Source organism: Acipenser ruthenus, chromosome 9 (assembly GCF_902713425.1).
Source record: "Acipenser ruthenus chromosome 9, fAciRut3.2 maternal haplotype, whole genome shotgun sequence".
Classification (NCBI taxonomy): Eukaryota; Metazoa; Chordata; class Actinopteri; order Acipenseriformes; family Acipenseridae; genus Acipenser; species Acipenser ruthenus.
Genome location: NC_081197.1, coordinates 8770107 through 8788786, shown reverse-complemented (window position 1 = coordinate 8788786; position 18680 = coordinate 8770107). Strand labels below are relative to the sequence as shown.

General features: G+C 39.5%; 2 protein-coding genes across 2 annotated transcripts; one reads left to right on the top strand and one right to left on the bottom strand.

Moving 5' to 3' along the window:
- The first annotated feature begins 419 nt into the window (after nucleotides 1–419).
- LOC117972889 (extracellular calcium-sensing receptor-like) lies at nucleotides 420–11036 on the top strand. Its single transcript, XM_059031069.1, has 6 exons — nucleotides 420–823; nucleotides 4271–4577; nucleotides 5311–6189; nucleotides 6628–6858; nucleotides 7287–7410; nucleotides 7818–11036. The coding sequence occupies exons 1-6, from the start codon at nucleotides 639–641 to the stop codon at nucleotides 9203–9205; spliced, it is 3114 nt and encodes a 1037-aa protein (XP_058887052.1). The 5' UTR covers nucleotides 420–638; the 3' UTR covers nucleotides 9206–11036.
- Nucleotides 11037–13963: 2927 nt separating this feature from the next.
- Nucleotides 13964–18597, bottom strand: LOC117972954 (protein MIX23-like). The gene is made up of 5 exons (XM_059031068.1): nucleotides 18489–18597; nucleotides 17299–17424; nucleotides 15271–15417; nucleotides 15093–15152; nucleotides 13964–14916 (listed from the first exon to the last, which is right to left on the bottom strand). Exons 1-5 carry the CDS (start codon nucleotides 18537–18539, stop codon nucleotides 14866–14868), a joined length of 435 nt encoding a protein of 144 aa, XP_058887051.1. The 5' UTR covers nucleotides 18540–18597; the 3' UTR covers nucleotides 13964–14865.
- Between the last annotated feature and the right edge of the window lie 83 nt (nucleotides 18598–18680).

The following is an 18680-nucleotide window of genomic DNA, read 5'->3' as shown; positions in this document are numbered from 1 at the left end:
GGAAACCATAAGGCTACCGTTCCCCAATTTGTCGTGCATGAAATATTGAAATATTGCATTTCCCAGGGCAACACTGGGTACTTCAGCTATTGTGTATATATATATATGATAAAACATTGTCCACTTGCATGTTTAATTATCTAAGAAAATATACGACTCCCAGTAAAGCTTTATTGCTATTATACAATATTGTATGCACATGTATTATGGTGATATTCCCTAACCTGCGCTGAGACAATTGAGTTTCTTACCAATGACCTCTTTCTACCGTGCCCTGGGCTGACCTGATATAGCATCAATATTAGACAGGTTACAGTTTCAGGTTGTTCATGTTACATTATATGTCTCTGGTGCTTTAATAAATGTATATTTTTTGTAAATTTTTGTTTGTTTTTACATGTTCAGGGAAACAGAAAAGAGATGGTCTCCACGTGACAAATATCCAACGTGATTCAGGAGAGAAAAATCAAAAGGCGTTTCGTTTCAGGACGGTAAATGGCAGCGAGCCTCAAGCTTTGTTTTCTTTGGTCGTCTTCACAAACAGTATGGTCAAGAAAGTCAGCAGAACTTGACAAAGGTTCCCTGAGCTGTACATGTTCTGTTTCCTGAGATTCTAGAAGCTCCTGGACTGAAATACAATGAGGTTTCATGTGTACAATCTGGTCCTGTTGGGATTAACTTGCGTCATCTCCGAATACGGTCCAAACCAGAGAGCACAGAAGAAAGGAGACATCATACTAGGAGGACTTTTTCCTATTCATTTTGGAGTGACGGCAAAAGATCAGGATTTAGCATCAAGGCCAGAATCTACAGAGTGTGTGAGGTAACCATTTTTCTATAAGCATAGCGAATGACCATACTGCATGATTCACATGGTCATCACCAGGGCTTTCCCAATCATGCTCATAGCGAATGACCATACTGCATGATTCACATGGTCGTCAGCAGGGCTTTCCCAATCATGCTCATAGCGAATGACCATACTCCATGATTCACATGGTCATCACCAGGGCTTTCCCAATCATGCTCATAGCGAATGACCATACTCCATGATTCACATGGTCATCACCAGGGCTTTCCCAATCATGCTCGTTATTCTGACAAATTCATGTATCATAAAAGAAGGGATGTTGGTATTACATCTTTTTTTAAAGGGAAAAAACATTAAGTCTTTATTTAAATTTCAGTTTCACCAAGAAAATGCCATTCTGAATACCTACTATATTATTTTATATTTTATTGGCTATTTTATAAGCACAGCAACACCCCTACAATACGTCTCAGGTAGTTGAGACACTTGGCAGCCTGAGATGAGGGTTGTCTCAGTCTTTTATGCTCATCTATTTGTGTCTTTTTTTTGTAATTACATTTTTTATTAAACAAGTTTATACATACAAGAAGTATTGAAGGGAGCAAGGTATTACATAATTTTAACAACAACAACAAAAAGCTCACCATACTCAACCAACTTGGAGCCGAATAGGCAGATATATTTCTTATTTATGGAAAATGACAAGCTTTTAAGCATAATCATTAAGACACAGACAGTGAAGTATATTAAAAATAGGCAAGAATTTCAACAAAAATGAACTAAATAACAAGTTCTTTAAGCCCTACTTTCTCAACCCCACATACTGGTCTCAGATTTATTACCTGAAGATGTAAGCAATATCCCTACTCCCCACAAAGAGAACAACAGGGGGAAACACTCCTTTGTAAGGACTATTTTCCAACTAAACTGCATACAGCTGACACAGGGCAGGCCCCTGTAATGTGGAAAGGAGAGGAATAAAACACAATAAGTATAAAACTAGCAAGAAACTAATTGTAACGATAAATAAATTAAAAAAAAACTCAGATTACAGCTCAAGTAGCTCCTAGTGATCCCAGTGGATCAGCTGTGATACAAATTCAAAATCAAAACACACAAGCATGGCCACTTTCCCACTTTGTAAGCTGGGAAAGTTTTATTAAAAGCTCAATTCACAGCTATGAGACAACAAATACTTTGCAAAGACACAATCGTTCCATAATGGTTTCCTTAGATGTAACCTTCATTAAGTGACTTTCCTCAAAATGGATACAGCCAAACTGTATTAATTAACCAATCCCGTGCCTAAAGTTCATGGGTGTGCTTTTGTACCTACACAGCACTAGCATGTGATTCACTCCTTCTCAGGAACCAGTGAAATAGGTACAAAGCTGCCCTTTCTGCTCAGAATACTCTTTAAATACAAGCTTTCAACAATAACACAAACAGCTCATACAATTTATCACTAATTAAACCAAAAACAGTGATACTAAAAGCAACTAGGAAACTCTGAAAAACATTTGGTCTAGAAGTCTTGATCAGCGTCTTTGGCCGACTGGTATGTTCTATTTGTTAGGGTTTTGGTGTTGGCGCCACCTTCAGGTGATTAGGTGTAAAAATCTCTTAATGGTCCTATGGAAATGAAGTCTAGTGTTGGTCTGCATATAATTGACCACACTCAGGTGTCTCATGAAGAGAGTTAGGAGCAAGATAGAATGCAGTGAAGCTGGAGAAGTACTTTTATGGGTAAGAAATGGACCAAATCAGCATTCAAAGCCAGATTTTTAAACTAGATATCTAGTTATGGAGCTTTACTAGAACACTATCACAAAGAAGGCTTAACCTGTATTTGCTATTATAAAATATTTTATGCAGAGATTCACTTTTACCAAATCCACTTTCCAGAACATAGTTTTTGGTATGTGAAAACATAACCAGACATTTTGGGAAAAGTGGCCTGGTACTGACCCATATGAATAATTGTTTTTCTTTATCCTTTGGGAGCATGTTGATTTCAGGCCGTGGTTGAAAATCCTGTCCCACAATGGTTTGTAACATGAATAAACAAGCATGTCCCCTTACCGCACCCAAAACTGCACTCCAAAACTTTAGCGTCCGTGACAGCTGTGAAAGCTCATCCTATAAATATGAATAAACAAAGTTTTTATATAAATACACTACAATTTCTAGCTAAATTAACACCAACATCAATGACTCATACTATATCTACACTGACCACAGTAATACCACTGCCTTAAAGGTCCAGGCATCAGGAGGTTAGCCAAAGACAAATGCATTCTGTGTTGACTAATGAAAGCAAACATCCATCTGATTTTCAAACCCCCCATATACCGGTAATTGGAAGAAGCTATAATACAATCCAAATATAAAAGCTTTACTGTTTACGTTGCGACTCCTCAGCTGTGTAAGCACCAGATGCATGTGTAATGTTCATACAGTATTTAATATTGTATCTACAAAGTAAGTGAAAGGAGATTTCTGATTGAGAAACTTGAATTTGTATTTAACAAGACATATACTGTAGTAATTGGGAAGCATGTTTTTTATACTAATGTTTTATTCTTGAGTTAAGTTGGGGGATGAACTAGCAATACATTTCTATGCACATTGAATATGGTTACATTCCAAGTAAAGTATGCACATTTTAGAATAAAGTACCAGTTGAAGATCAAATATATGTAATGAATGTTGTACTGAGAAGGGAGGTTCACTGTGTGTTTCAGTGTATACACATAGCAAAATCCTTACATCGGAAGAATAGTTTACAACTCAGTTTACAGCTCAAACAGTTTCAGTTGTTGAGTTTGGTTTGGTGTCTTAAGACAGAAATGTGGAGTATTATGACTAGACAAAAACTGACATGTATGAGCAATGCAAAGCCTATTTATTAGTCAAACCACGACCAAATGTCACCCTTCAAAAACTGTTTCCCTCAAAACTGAGCTTAACCACAGTTAGGTGCAAAACAATAATAACAATTAAGCAGAAATACATTTCATCCTTACAGCATAGTCACAAATGTACAGTACATGTAAACAGACTTTAAATTCAGAGCACTAACAGTTTAAAATCCAAAACAACTTCAAATAATGCATGCTACAAACAAACTATACTGCAACTGATCAAGGATTGAAATCTCTACTAAACAGACAACGCAATATTTGAATTACAGTCCTGTATGGGTGATTTGTACAGCTCATCAATAACTTTAAACAATTACAGGATACAGCATAGTACCAAAAAGAAACCTGGTAATACACTGAAACGTTCTCTTTTGTGTAGCAAACTGTTAATGTAAACAGATACGAACCCAACACAATGAGCAGTGTCTGTACCAGCAAAGCAATACACTTTGAACTCTAGCTTTTGCTTTGCTTAAAAGAAGTTAGAGCTCAACCTAAAACTGCTCCGTTAATGCATTATGTGTGTGTTCGACAGGTATAACTTTCGAGGATTCCGCTGGTTGCAAGCTATGATATTTGCTATTGAAGAAATAAACAACAGCAGCACCCTTCTCCCAAACATCACCCTGGGCTACAGGATATTCGACACCTGCAACACTGTGTCCAAAGCCCTGGAGGCCACCTTGAGCTTCGTGGCTCAAAACAAAATCGACTCCCTGAACCTGGATGAGTTCTGTAACTGCTCAGAGCACATCCCCTCCACCATAGCTGTGGTGGGAGCCACAGGGTCTGGAATTTCAACCGCAGTAGCCAACCTGCTGGGACTGTTCTACATCCCGCAGGTAAGTACGCTGATGTCTGTGGAGAAGTTTCTCAAATTTTCCAGCATTTTATTTAAATTTTATGAGAACGATAAAATAATATAGTCGTGGATCCCCCGTGTTCCCCTTTTTCTGTTCTTGTGCTGTGGATGACATTTGTTCAGGCCTGGACTGCCTGTTACTATGGCAATGTCTGAAACGTGGTTAAGTTAGAACATAAGCTGTTATTTTTCAATTACAAACTTTATAGACTGTACGGACATGAGTTTGAGTAGATGTCATACAGTGACAAGGTTCATTTAATCTGCCACTCGCCACTGGCACAGTTTTGAAAAAGGGCCTTCGAATCCAATATTACTGGTAACACTACTGGCATTGGTAACTATATCAACATTATGTAATATATATATGAAAATGGTATCATATATGGATCTCAAAACATAGCAGTATAAACCCAAAAGCTGATACATTTTATTGAGTAATAATGAATGCCCATGTGCTATTTAAACAGACCTAACACAAGTTTTCACTTACTTTTTATTGGATTGGGGATGGATCCTTTGTAGGTTTAGGAGTAACCATGGTGTACAAGGGAAGGTATGAGATACAAAAAAAAATGCAAATGCAATTATTTAGGAATATATTTAAACGTATTTCAATTTAGTTGAAGAGACAAGAATCAAAACATTGCCAGATCTGAGGCAGTTATTTTAACCTAAATGTTATAACAGTTTCTGTTTTGCCCCCTATAAAGGTTAGCTATGCGTCCTCCAGTAGACTTCTGAGCAACAAGAACCAGTATAAGTCTTTTCTGCGGACCATTCCTACTGATGAGCACCAGGCAACGGCCATGGCTGACATCATAGACTACTTCCACTGGAACTGGGTGATAACGATTGCTGCAGACGATGACTACGGCCGACCGGGAATTGAGAAGTTTGAACAAGAGGTTAGCGATCGAGATATCTGCATTGACTTTGGCGAGCTCATCACGCAGTATTCTGACGAGGAGCACATCCAGGGGGTCGCTGACCGCATCCAGAACTCCTCAGCGAAGGTCATCGCTGTGTTCTCGAGCGGCCCAGATCTGGAGCCTCTGATCAAGGAGATTGTCCGGCGGAACATCACTGACCGGATCTGGCTGGCGAGTGAGGCGTGGGCCAGCTCTTCTCTCATCGCCCTGCCAGAGTTTTTCCACGTGGTCGGCGGCACCATCGGGTTCGCCCTCAGGGCTGGACAAATACCCGGCTTCCAGCAGTTTTTGCAACAAGTGCAGCCCACAAAATCTTCACACAATGGGTTCGTCAGGGAGTTTTGGGAAGAAACCTTCGATTGCTCTCTGGGCGGCAGTTCTGACTCCAAAACCACAGGGCCTTTGACCAGACGTCATATGGAACCATCTCAGAGTGGAAACAAAAGTGTGAACGTCAGGCCCCTTTGCACAGGAGAGGAAAACATCACCAGTGTGGAGACCCCCTACTTGGACTTCACTCACCTGCGGATCTCCTACAACGTGTATGTGGCTGTGTACTCCATTGCCCATGCCTTGCAGGACATCCTCACCTGCACCCCTGGGAAAGGCCTCTTTACTAATGGCTCATGCGCAGACATTAAGAAAGTTGAAGCGTGGCAGGTAAGGCAGGAGTGACGATTGTCTTCCCCACTATTCACTCATGCTGCTCAGTTATACAATAAGTAAGCTAATGGCTTGTATTAGCTGCCTCATTTTCACTATAAGTACGGCCAAAGGTTTTGCATCTCCCTATAAAGTGGAATGAAAGCTGCTGAATAATGTTACGTTAGCTACTTAATTACTTACCGCTTTGTAGTTTCCATATACTTAATGGAAAAAAAACAGGCACAAATTAAAAAATGTGACATTTCGAAACCTAACATGAAATACTGTACAGCTGTCGTGGCTACTGGTAGACTTTTGCGATATCATTTTGTAGTTTTGATTGCATGATGTTAAATTATGTCTCAATCCATTGAGCAGCCGTGTGAGTTTGTGAAAGAATGTAGCAATTTATTTTTGTCTTGTGCCACTTGACATTCTAAAGTGTATTTCTAGGTCCTAAAACAACTGAGGCACTTAAACTTCACAAATAGCATGGGAGAGCAGGTGGACTTCGACGAGAGTGGGGACCTGCTCGGGAACTACACCATTATCAACTGGCACCGCTCGCTAGAAGACGGCTCAGTTGTGTTCGAAGAGGTTGGCCTCTACAACATGAATGCTAAAAAAGGGGAGAGACTCTTTGTTGATGAAAGAAAAGTACTATGGAACGGATTTGTCAGAGAAGTGAGTGCGCTGTGGTGTGGCTTTTTTCTTAGGATTCTGTAGCAGCATAATTCACAGCAGCAGCAAACAACTCCCAGTGCAACTGCACTTCAGACACTAGAGGGCGCCATATATGTATACACAGCAATCTATCGTGCCTCTACTATATCATTCACATTGATACTAGTATAGCTACTTCATATGAAGCCAACGTTGCTCTCTCAATTATGTAACAGTGTTGTTTTTTTTTAATACACAGTATGAATATTATACTGTATGGAAAATAATGATTAACGCTTTAACACTTAGCTTTAATTAAACCATAAACATAGTTACATCATGCTTGTGTGTGGAGACCAAATCAAAACTAAACCATTGTTACACTGCTTAATTGCCAACCTAAAGGCCACATTTTACAGGGCTACGGAATCTCTATCTTCTTAATGTAGGTGCCGTTTTCAAACTGCAGTATGGACTGTGAGCCAGGCACCAGAAAAGGGATCATCGAGGGGGAGCCTACCTGCTGCTTTGAGTGTGTGGAGTGTCCTGAAGGGGAGTACAGTGATGAAACAGGTGAGACACTAATATCTTTACGTTCTCGAAATCAATCATTTCATAAAAAAAAACACTGCTGCTCCCAGAGTAAGTAGAAAGACTTTGTGATAGAAAGGCTAAAGTGGTCAATGAGTGTATGGACTTAGTTAAAGAGAGGTCGAAAAGCTAGCAATTCTGTAATCACCTCTAATTATCAGCCTGTTCTACCTGTCTATTAATAACACTGCAGGCATCACTCAGACCAGTACATGAGGAAAAAAGAATGTGCACTGTCTGACCTTTTGACTGGTTAAGAAGGTGTACAAACTGCAGCTCAAAAGTAAATAAAACCAATGAGATTTCTCATCCCTACAGTATTTTAATCACACGCATGGCCAGCAGAAAGCTTGTTTCACTACCCTGTATTTTTTTTTTTTCTTTAAAAGATGCAAGCGAGTGCTTTAAGTGCCCTCCTGACTCCTGGTCCAATGAAAACCACACATCCTGCATTCTCAAGCAGATCGAGTATCTTTCCTGGACCGAACCCTTTGGAATAGCGTTGACCCTGTTTGCCGCACTGGGGATTTTTCTGACCTCCTTTGTATTGGGAGTTTTTGTGAAATTCCGTAACACTCCCATTGTGAAGGCCACCAACAGGGAGCTCTCCTACCTCCTCCTGTTCTCACTCATCTGCTGCTTCTCCAGCTCCCTGATCTTCATCGGCGAGCCCAAAGACTGGACCTGCAGGCTTCGCCAACCGGCCTTCGGGGTCAGCTTTGTGTTCTGCATCTCCTGCATCCTGGTGAAGACCAACCGAGTCTTGCTGGTCTTCGAGGCGAAAATACCCACCAGCCTTCACCGGAAATGGTGGGGTCTGAATCTCCAGTTCCTCCTGGTTTTTCTTTGCACGTTTGTGCAGATCATGACCTGCGTGATTTGGCTTTACAATGCACCCCCATCGAGCTACTGGAACAGTGAGCTGGAGGATGAGATCATTTTTATCACCTGTAACGAGGGCTCCCTGATGGCTCTTGGCTTCCTGATAGGCTACACCTGCCTCCTGGCAGCTGTCTGTTTTTTCTTCGCCTTCAAGTCCCGCAAACTCCCCGAGAACTTCAACGAGGCCAAGTTCATCACTTTCAGCATGCTCATCTTCTTCATCGTCTGGATCTCCTTCATCCCTGCCTACGTCAGCACCTACGGCAAGTTTGTGTCGGCCGTGGAGATTATCGCCATCCTTGCCTCCAGCTTCGGGCTGCTGGCCTGCATCTTCTTCAACAAGATCTACATCATCCTGTTCAAGCCTTCGAGGAACACGATCGAGGAGGTGCGGTGCAGCACAGCCGCTCACGCCTTCAAAGTGGCAGCCAGGGCCACTCTGCGGAGGAATACGGTGTCGCGGAAGAGGTCCAATAGCATCGGCTCCTCCGTCTCCACACCCTCATCCTCCATGAGCTGCAAGAGCAATGCCGAAGAGCCTTCCTCCCCCACAGCGCGGCAGAAAGGCTGCAAGCAGAAGGTCAGCTTCAGCAGCGGGACTGTCACCCTCTCCCTCAGCTTCGAGGAGTCCAGGAAGAACTCTGTGCCCTGCAAGAACATGAGGAGGAAGAACTCTCTGGAAGCCAAAAACAGTGACGACAGTCTGATGAGACACAAGGCCTTGCTTCCTCTTCAGAACAGCGAGGCAGGGAGCGACGCCAGCTTCAGGACAGCCAGCAACAACCCGTCTCAGGAGTCGGTCGGGGAAGCCAAAAAAGAAGAAACCCCGAATTCTGAAGAAACAGCTTCCTTCCCATCGGTGAACTCTGTACATTTTGATACCAACTTTTCTTAATATAGCGGAAGAAGATGGGAAAGACATCTCCCCGTAGTCCTGAACTGTGTAAATAAGCTTCTGTTTCTGAATATTATTATACACAAAGTTCTGCCTTAGAACAACTGTATTGCTTTGGATGTTCTCAAAAGGTTTTGACTGAACAGACAAAGGCAGTGTCATACATGTTTAATACCCTGCAGCTGAGTGTAATAATCCGAGTTTCAGACCAGGGTTATCTTCTATCTGTGGAGGAAACAGAATATATGATACGTGTATGTGTGCAGTGCTTTTAATGCATATTGGAGCCAGCTTTTGATTCCACTAAAATTCCACTGTTTTATGACACTAAAATTCTGGAGGGGCTGCATGTAAAAAGATATGTGGATATAATCCAACAATCTGACTGGATAATAAGCATTCAATAATATTTTTTTATTCATTTCACGAGTAAAATAACACACTTTGTGAGTAAGTGAAGATTTTGTGATGTGATTGACCAAGAAGGTCAATCACATCACGTATGGTATTTCAAAGCAGTATCAAGGGCGATTCATTTGTGTTTATTTGTTTGATCCATTTTACAAAAAAAATCATATTTTTTAAGCAATTTGAGTTTCCGTATATACTTGTATATAAAGAATATTTTTTAATTATAATTGTATGGGGTTTAGATTTGAAAAAGTACTGAAAATGTACTTATTACAACAGACTGAATATTGGCATTGATTGTTCTTCAAACATGAATAGATTAGTGCAGCTAAATTCTCTATTCCATCAAGACAAGATATGATTTTGATGCGTTATTAAAATAATTAAAATGTAGGGCTTTGATGGATTAGAAAAAAATGGGATGATTAATCTGGTCCACCTGAGTGCGGTATCAAAAAACAGTGTGGGGAAAAAATACATCTTGAAAAATGGCGAAGGGTACTTCTAAAGACCAGGGCAAAAGGGCAACTGGAAGGTGTGTCAGAATGAAGAGAGAAAGACTGCAACTTGCAGCATTTTATCATCCGTGCTTTCCTTTCACAGCAGTGCTACAAGTTTATCGTATCGTCTTAGTTGCAAGTAAGCTGGGTTTTCTTTTTATCCATCATATTTCTTTCAAACGGTAGCAGAACATGAACAGTTACTGTATATAGCATGCAATCAATTCTTCAGCTAACCTAAATAAAATAGCACTCAGTAAGTTACCTTTGTTAGCCTGAAACATGAAAGCTTACAGTGTGTAGAAAAATGGATCTGTTAAATAGAGTATTGAAGGTTGTTGTGCAACTGGTAATTTACAGTAATATATATATATATATATATACACTCTTTTTGTTAATATATACATTCTTTTTGTATGTTTAATCTTTTTCTTTTAGACATGGCATTTAGCTGAAGGAAACACAGGCAGGCAGTACAGCTAAAAGAATGTCAGGTCACTAAAAGGGATTACTTGTAATTGTCTTTTAATACAGTTTCATGTCATGAGCAAACAAGTGTGATTAATCGATTAATAGATTGTAGATCGGATGATTAATCAGTCAATAAATGTCAAGATTAAAACCACTAATTAAATGTAATGCATACATCAACAGTTAATAAGAAATGGTATATATATATATATTGATAGTGTATTCTCAGTAGGACCTCCTGGTAAATTAGCATTGGCATTTTGAGCCTAAAAGTTGGTAGTGCAGTAGTTTACAAATATACAAATCCAAGGAAAGAGACTGATAAAATATGTTAGTCCACAATGTGTATCTGAACTACAGGGGTGAAAACCAGTTTCATTTTCTATGTAAAAACATATCATAAGCACTCCAAAACCAGAAAACATGCTGTAAATACACCTTTCAAAGCTTTATAGGGAGTCTTCAAATCTAGATTTTATATATATATATATATATATATATATATATATATATATATATATACACTTAACAAAATTCTATTCTAGAATACATCAGTCTCTCACATTTCAATGGATGTTGGAATCTAATGAGAAAAGCAATGCTCTAACATTATTAGCAGGCCTGAAAAAAAAAAAGTTGTTTTTTGAGATTGCAGAATGATACCAGCCCTTATACAAGTTTACTGCAGTATACTACGACACATGCAGAGCAAAGTATAGTGAAAACATGGTGAAGCTTGATAAAGCACTGTATAGTCAACACCATGTTAAAGATAGAGGACTAGGATGTTAATAGTTTAGAGAATTTTGTTTAAACCATTGTCAAAAATATGAGTGTCAAATATAGATATAGTTAGTCTTGGTGGTAGTGCTGTAGTAAAAGTGCAGTGTAAGGAGATTTTGTTTTGTTTTTTATATTCTATAATCTATTCCATACACATCACTGTTGAACACATTTAGTCTTACACAGAAATGTCGTAGTAATTCATAAAATAAAAGCTTCTCATGCTGGCTTTTCTGAGTGGTTACAAAGATGACCAATATTGCAATACTCTATGTCCCCTGAGTGGCTCACCTGGTAACAGTGCAGTTGTGTGGGATGCAGGGTGAGTCATACAGTGCAGGTTCACGTCCTGGCTGTGCAAGGTAGCAGTCTTTAATGGAGATTTCCGAAGGGAACGTCACATTGGCTCTGGCTCTCCCGTGGGTTAGAGAGGCAAAACCGGCAGGGACGCTTTCTCCTCATCGCTCTACAGCGAACCCTGCTGGCCAGGCGCCCAGTGAGCTCAGAGCAGACACCTGCAGGGCTGGCCTTTGCCCTCCAGAGGTCGCTAACATCTGCTTTCGAGTTCCTGGGTGTAAAAGAGGAAGCTGGCATGGTCATGGGATTGGTGGAACCCCACTGAACCTTCAATTCTCCTGAGCTGTGTGGGGAATTGCTGGGATGAGGGGGAAAAATGATTGGACTCTCCAAATTGGGAAGAAAATAGGTCCTTCAAATACTGTCTATGTATGTCCCTAGTAGTGGATTGACATAATGGGTGAGATTTACAAAGCTGTAAAATAAGGTCTTTAACTCGCTTACGAGGTTTCAGAAAAGCAGCAGCCTTAGATACTGAGGCAAAAGCTGAACAAATCAGGCCTCAATGAAGTTTTATTAATTATCGATTACATGTTTGTGACTTCTCAGAGAGCAAGCGGATTGTTTTGTTTGTGTGTTAAAGCTGAAAAAAACCCTTCAAAGCACTGTCTGTAAATTCCTTAACTAAATAAAAAATAAAGTATTTGTCTTGTGTGCTGTTTAATCCTTATTACATAGAAAACAAAAACAACAATTATGTCTGAATGTGAGTTTTGATTATTAGAAATGCATTACTGTAGTTTTCATGCAAACTAAAGTGGGACTTTAGCGGCCAGTAAAAATGTGGTGTATGTAAAGAACATTTTTCACCTGCTGTTCTGCATCCACTATCAAATGAGCACTTTGCCTTCATTGATGTAAGATGTAAGGATTTTGCCTTGCAAACAATTGCTGACCCTCCAAAAACTTTACACCTCTTCTTACAAGGTGCAAACCATTGTAGAAGCGAGTAACTAAGAGCTGTATAAAACCACACACCTTCAGAGACCTGTCATTGGCCTCAGGATGGCTGCTGTGGTGACACTTGTTGAGGACAGGCAGGAAAAACTTCAGAGGAGAAGGGTGAGACGGAGAACACTCCGCATGTTTAAACCCAGGGTCACTTTGTTTGGGATACTGGAGGATGTGGTGGTAAGGTGTTATCATCTCACTCCGCAGGTCATCCTACGTTTCTTTCACAACCATCTGGAAAAAATGGCACGAATACCAAGTTTTATTTAATCAATCCTTCAGAAACAAACTTAAATGCAGCCTGTGGCAAAGTGGTTTGTAGTGCTCCGGTGTACAGGTGATTCAAGGTGCTCCAGACAAAGGACAACCACAAAGTTCACAGGTCAGGTTCCTTAATATCACTGACGAGGGTTTTTAAATAATAAGGCTGGCTCTACCCAGCAAAGGGTATTGGCAGCGCCAAAAACAAGGGGTTGCAGTCCCGAAATAATAATTCAAACACAAAACACGTAACACAGTCAACACGTCTCCGGACTGTGTGCTCTGGTGCAGGTGCGGTGTTTTTGTGCGTTCAGGTCCGGGCTGGCTTCTGGCTGCAGCTCGCGTATCATCCGTCTGGCGAGGACAAACACAACCGTTTTTATCAGTGGAACACTGTTTCATTCACTTTTCCCGTCCTTGTTTCCTCCCATTAACCACAACAAAGGAACCGATTACGCCGTCTCGTCCCCCTAAAGTACCCTAAGCCCCGCCCCCTCCAATAGCAAGTTCAATCACGTCTCCTCCAATTCAAAACTTCGCTCACCGTACTAGGGCGATGGCTCCAGATACCGTATCTTCTTGAATGGCCGGCTTCCGACTGCCCTCGGAATGAACTGCTCAACCATTCAGGACGAGGCCCGCAGTTCCTGTTGTACAGTGCCCTCACCGGTTGAGAGGGAGATTGTTGATTCGGATTCATTCGCTCTTCGTCACACAGCCGCATTGAACAGGTTCCATTGTTTCCGAAAGAATACAAATGATAAATGTCTGTTTTTAAACCAATTCAAACGTCAGCCAACCAGGTGGACTGAAAATCGGCTGGTAACATTCGATCGCACTTGGAACCAGCGGCCAAACAAACAAATAAAGCATTGGAAATCCTCAATTACTTCTGTGAAGAATGTGCATATAAAGTGTTAACAATTGGGTGAGCAGTTATAGAGAGATAGGGATGCACTACACGTTTTGACCTATCATGGAAGGATATACATCTCAAAGGAAGATCATTAGCATTCCTTCAAAAGAGGTCAACGTTTACTACAATATTAAGGAAATCAGTTTTAATTTCAGTTTGCAGGATTTTATAAAAATGTAAAGCGAAAAATGAAAAACAGCCACCACTCAACTGTGTTTATTCCATATCCCCCATTCAGACACGTTGGAAATACAGTTAAAATGAGCAAAGCCAATCAGATGCCAGATTTCCATTTTAACCCGTAACTACTGTCCACGGGTCCTGTGGACCCAGAGCCCTTTTCAAATGCCCACTTTTTTTAGTGGTTAGGAGTTACGGGTTAAAAAGTCAATGGCAAGAGCTCCCAATGCATTCCTCTAGGGAGTACAGTACATTACACTTTTGTTATTTACAGTTTGTGAAACACATAGTCCCAGAGATAAGCAGCTCATTCTGCAGTGGCACAAGGAATGCTTCATTCATTTGGTTGATGGATGCTTCTGCATCCAAGACTTAAAAAATGACTGATGATTCATAGGGAACACGGTCAATGTATTTTTGCAACTTCCCTGAAGAAACAAGCCAGGAAACCACCATATAACCCATATGGACAACACTGTCTCTACAGACATATCATTAATTGCATTCACTTCTCAGCAGCAAACAGGATGTGCCTGATTTTGTTGATCTATTTTATTAAAAAGAGGGCTTGAGAAGATGCCCAAAGGTACATTTCCTCATTGAAAACCATCTGCCAATACTTTCACATGGACACAGAATGGAATAACAAAGTTGCTGTTCAAAACTTATTTCATTGTTATAAAATCTGAATTTGACTTCTGGTGGTAAAATAATTTATCTTGAGGAGATGAATACTGTCTATTAGATGACCATGGTCCACTGCGCAATAACTTGATTCCACGTTATTTCATTTGCTGGTACAATCGGCTACAGCCTCTTTAACCCTTCGGTCACTGGCTCTTTGGGGGTTTATAGTGAACCCGGCAGCGCTCTTTAAACACCTATATAAAAAAAAAATACAAAAACTCATTTTAAAACTATTTCACATTTCAGGTCAGATTTACTAAACATGCATATGGTATTTATCTAAAATCAAAATAATAAAAATATGCTTTCTTTAAAGGCTCGTTTATAAGTCGTTTAATTTTAGTTTTGTGGCATTTCTGTGTTCTCTTACCTTTATACTTCTATCATTGACCACCTCTTCAACATTCAGTTCTGACTGCAGAAGCTTTACCTGATAAGATAAAAACAAAATTTGAACATTTGCATTTCACGACGTGCACTATTATATAACTTAAGAGCAAGAACGTGGTCAAACATGTTGTGGTTTCGGTGGTTAAATCACAGATTACCTTGGTTTGCTCTTTCCTGAGTTGCTTTATTAGTGTTAAATTGTCAGCGTCCTTCTCCCTTTCCCCTCGCAGTTGGCTTACTACACAAGACGTCTGGGCTATACAAGTTTTAATGGCTTTATCTCGACTGCTGTGAGCCTCCATTAACTACAAAGAAAAAAATCATTAGTCATTTTACTGTCATTTATACAGTGAAACTGGAATCTAACAAAGTATGGAAAATATTCCTTATTAAATCTGGTTTTACTACAATATTATTTATTTATGAGCAGACACCCTTATCCAGGGCGACTTACAGTTGCTACAAAATATCACAATTCAAAGTACCACATTACAAAACATCACATTATAGAATATCACATTACAGATAAGACCCGTTTTAAAGTACAGTAAAATCAGTAGAAAATAAATTCAAATTCAAATAAGAGCAAAATAAAGAATGCAGTAAATAATTACATTTAAGAGCAAATTCAACTAAGAGCAGTAAACTTATAGTAAAAATATTTGCTTTGTCAGAGTAAATTCCATTAAGAGCACGTAGTAAGTATGATAAATGGATTAAGAATGATTTCAAATAAGAGCATGAATAAGGATACCTATAAGAGTAAAATCAAGTACAAGATACAGGAAATGGTTATAATTAAGAGCAGTAGTAGTGATGTAACTTAAAAAAGAGGATGGTGAGTAAGTAGATTCAAGAAACTGCACAGAGTCCTTTTCTTCAGTCAGTTGTTAGGTTTATTGAAATATGCAGGGAGTCTGGTCCCAGGTACAGGACACAGAATACTCGTTCTTACAATTGTTGCATGACATTAAATACCCTTCTGCATAGGTGTCTCTCTCCTCCTCCACTTAACCAATAGAAAAGGTACAACTCATTATCCTGTTAACATATATTTCATTTTGTGTGTGTGTGTGTGTGTGTGTGTGTGTGTAGTCCAGTGTGACGACCTCTGAACTCAGTGCATTCCTCAAGCCCCTGGTGCCCCAAAAAGGTCCATACATCTGGTTTTTGTCATCTTCTCTCCGTTTTGCCTTAGACCCTTTGAGTCCAGTAGTATTATCTCTTACTCTCCCTGTGAACCTTTGGGTCCAACGGCAGTCCCTGGGAGCCTTTTAGCCCCTTTATGCTTTGTATTCCTAAAAGTCTTAGAGCCTGGCCCCTCCTGGTCCATAGCACTGTTATCTTGTTAGCTTGCAGTCAATGTTGGAGAAGAAGCTTGTAGAAACAAGGTCTCTTATCAATTGTTAGCAGTACATGCAATTTGAACCAAACAGTCTGCTATCTGCAATATTAGTTTCTTTTCAGAAAAGAACACCAGTATAGCTCTGCCAGTCCACATGCGTAGCAAACTGCTAATCAATTCTCGATCCATGTTTTCCAACAAGTAGAATACAGCAAAGTATGGAGCAGTTCAGTGCAAGTATACCTTGCATTATGGATGATAACTGAGTGATCATTATGGATGATCACTCCGTTTTAAGGACAGTAAACATGATATTTTTAAGTGTTACTTGCACTAATATCTTCCCTTTTGACAGAATATATGTGCGTGCTAGCTCCACCAGGCAACAACATATGACACCTGCAGAAAATGCAGATCTGACTTTCCCTTTAAGACTCTTGATCACTAGTTGCATGTGTTTATTCAAATCTAAAACAAAGTACACTTACAACATTTGGGGGCGAAGCAGGGGAGAATTAGAAAACATTGGAACATAGACCTAGTAAATACTGTAGATACAGGTACGAAAAGCCCCAAAAACGTTTGCTTCAATATGCATTTTAAATTAGCATACATTTCTAGCAGTTTATAAAGCACTAACTTAATATTCTGAATGAAGAGGTATTTACTAAAGGGACAGTAAAGGCAATATAGCACATGCTGCATTGCTTGGTTTAACATCAATTTGTGACAAGTACTTAGTTGCTTTGACAAATGCAATTGAAGTAAGTTTTGAACTACAGTGATTATCCAAAATATTAATTGTTTAGCGATTTGAGAATCATGCAGTTCACATACTTACAGAGTCATGAAGTTGTTTACATGTTTCAGTAGCATCAACCTTCCCTTCAAATGAAACGGTGGGAAGTGTGGTGTTTAATTTATGGATTATTCGGTCATCTATGGTTCGCATCAGCCTGAGTGTTTCCTGAATCAAAAATCATAAGATAAAGTTAAAACAGTCTATTCAGGCAGAACTTAGAAACCAATATACGAAAGTGCACGACTAATTTCCTTGACCAGATGTCACATATTTTGAGGCAAGTACGCAACCTAGAACATATTTTCATTCATAATTTATGTTCTAAAACAGCTGCATTGTTTTTTTAAGGGGGTGGCAAACTGCAAATGATCAAAGGGCATAGTGTCATGTCATGTACTGCAAGATGTGATATATCACAGTATTATTTTCTGGCGTGTCAAAGTCTGCTTGCTCTGGATTACTGGAGTAGATTTTGCAGTCTGCTGTCGTGTGAACACATACAAACTACTGTAGCACTTGGTAAGATTGCCACCCCTGAGGTACAAAAAATCGAGACATCTCAACTGAATGGCGGTTTAAAGTTTAAACTCTAGAAATCCTATAGGCAGTCAATATGTTGCAGTGATAATATTACTATTGACAACCAATTCATATTTTGCGTCTATTGCTCTTTCTTATTTGATTTCTATAACTTGAGCACAATGATGGCATTGCGGTGTTGCTGTATTATAATCTACAGGCTATGGAAGCATAACATTAAAAACGGGATAAGATTAAAAACCAGGATCAAGTTGTGGTGTCCCTGGAAGACATCGATCCAGGGAAACTTGTGACAGGTGAACGCTACATGTACTGTAGGTATGGTTTATTCAATTTTGCAATTCAAATTTAAAAGTTACGTATCAAAAGTTTCAACTCAAAAATAAAAATGCTGCATGGATTTGTTGTTATGCAAGCGTAATTATGTAATGCGAGATACATTTTAACATTCAATTTCACGTAATAGTTACAAAACAACACGTAGCTACACGTGTGATCACGCAGACCCGTTAACTAAACAGGTAGTTTAACTTTGCAGAAAGGGTCAATGGAATTACAAGTTCAGTAACATAATGTAATCAAATGAATTATTCAGAATATTGCGCATCACGTTAGCAACATGTAATTATAAGAAGACTGTGCGCTGTTTTCAGCGCCGTGGTTTTCACTAATAATTGTGTATTTTTTACCTGAAACTCCGAGAAGTCCTCACAGTTAAAACTCGTACTGGGCGCCGCCATATTAAATGAACCAGGGTCCTTACAACTCAGTACAGTAGTGTAGGGCTAGCAAAGGAAAAGCCTAGGTAAACGTTTTAGAATCCCATAACACAAACATTAATAATAATAATAATAATAATAATAATAATAATAATAATAATA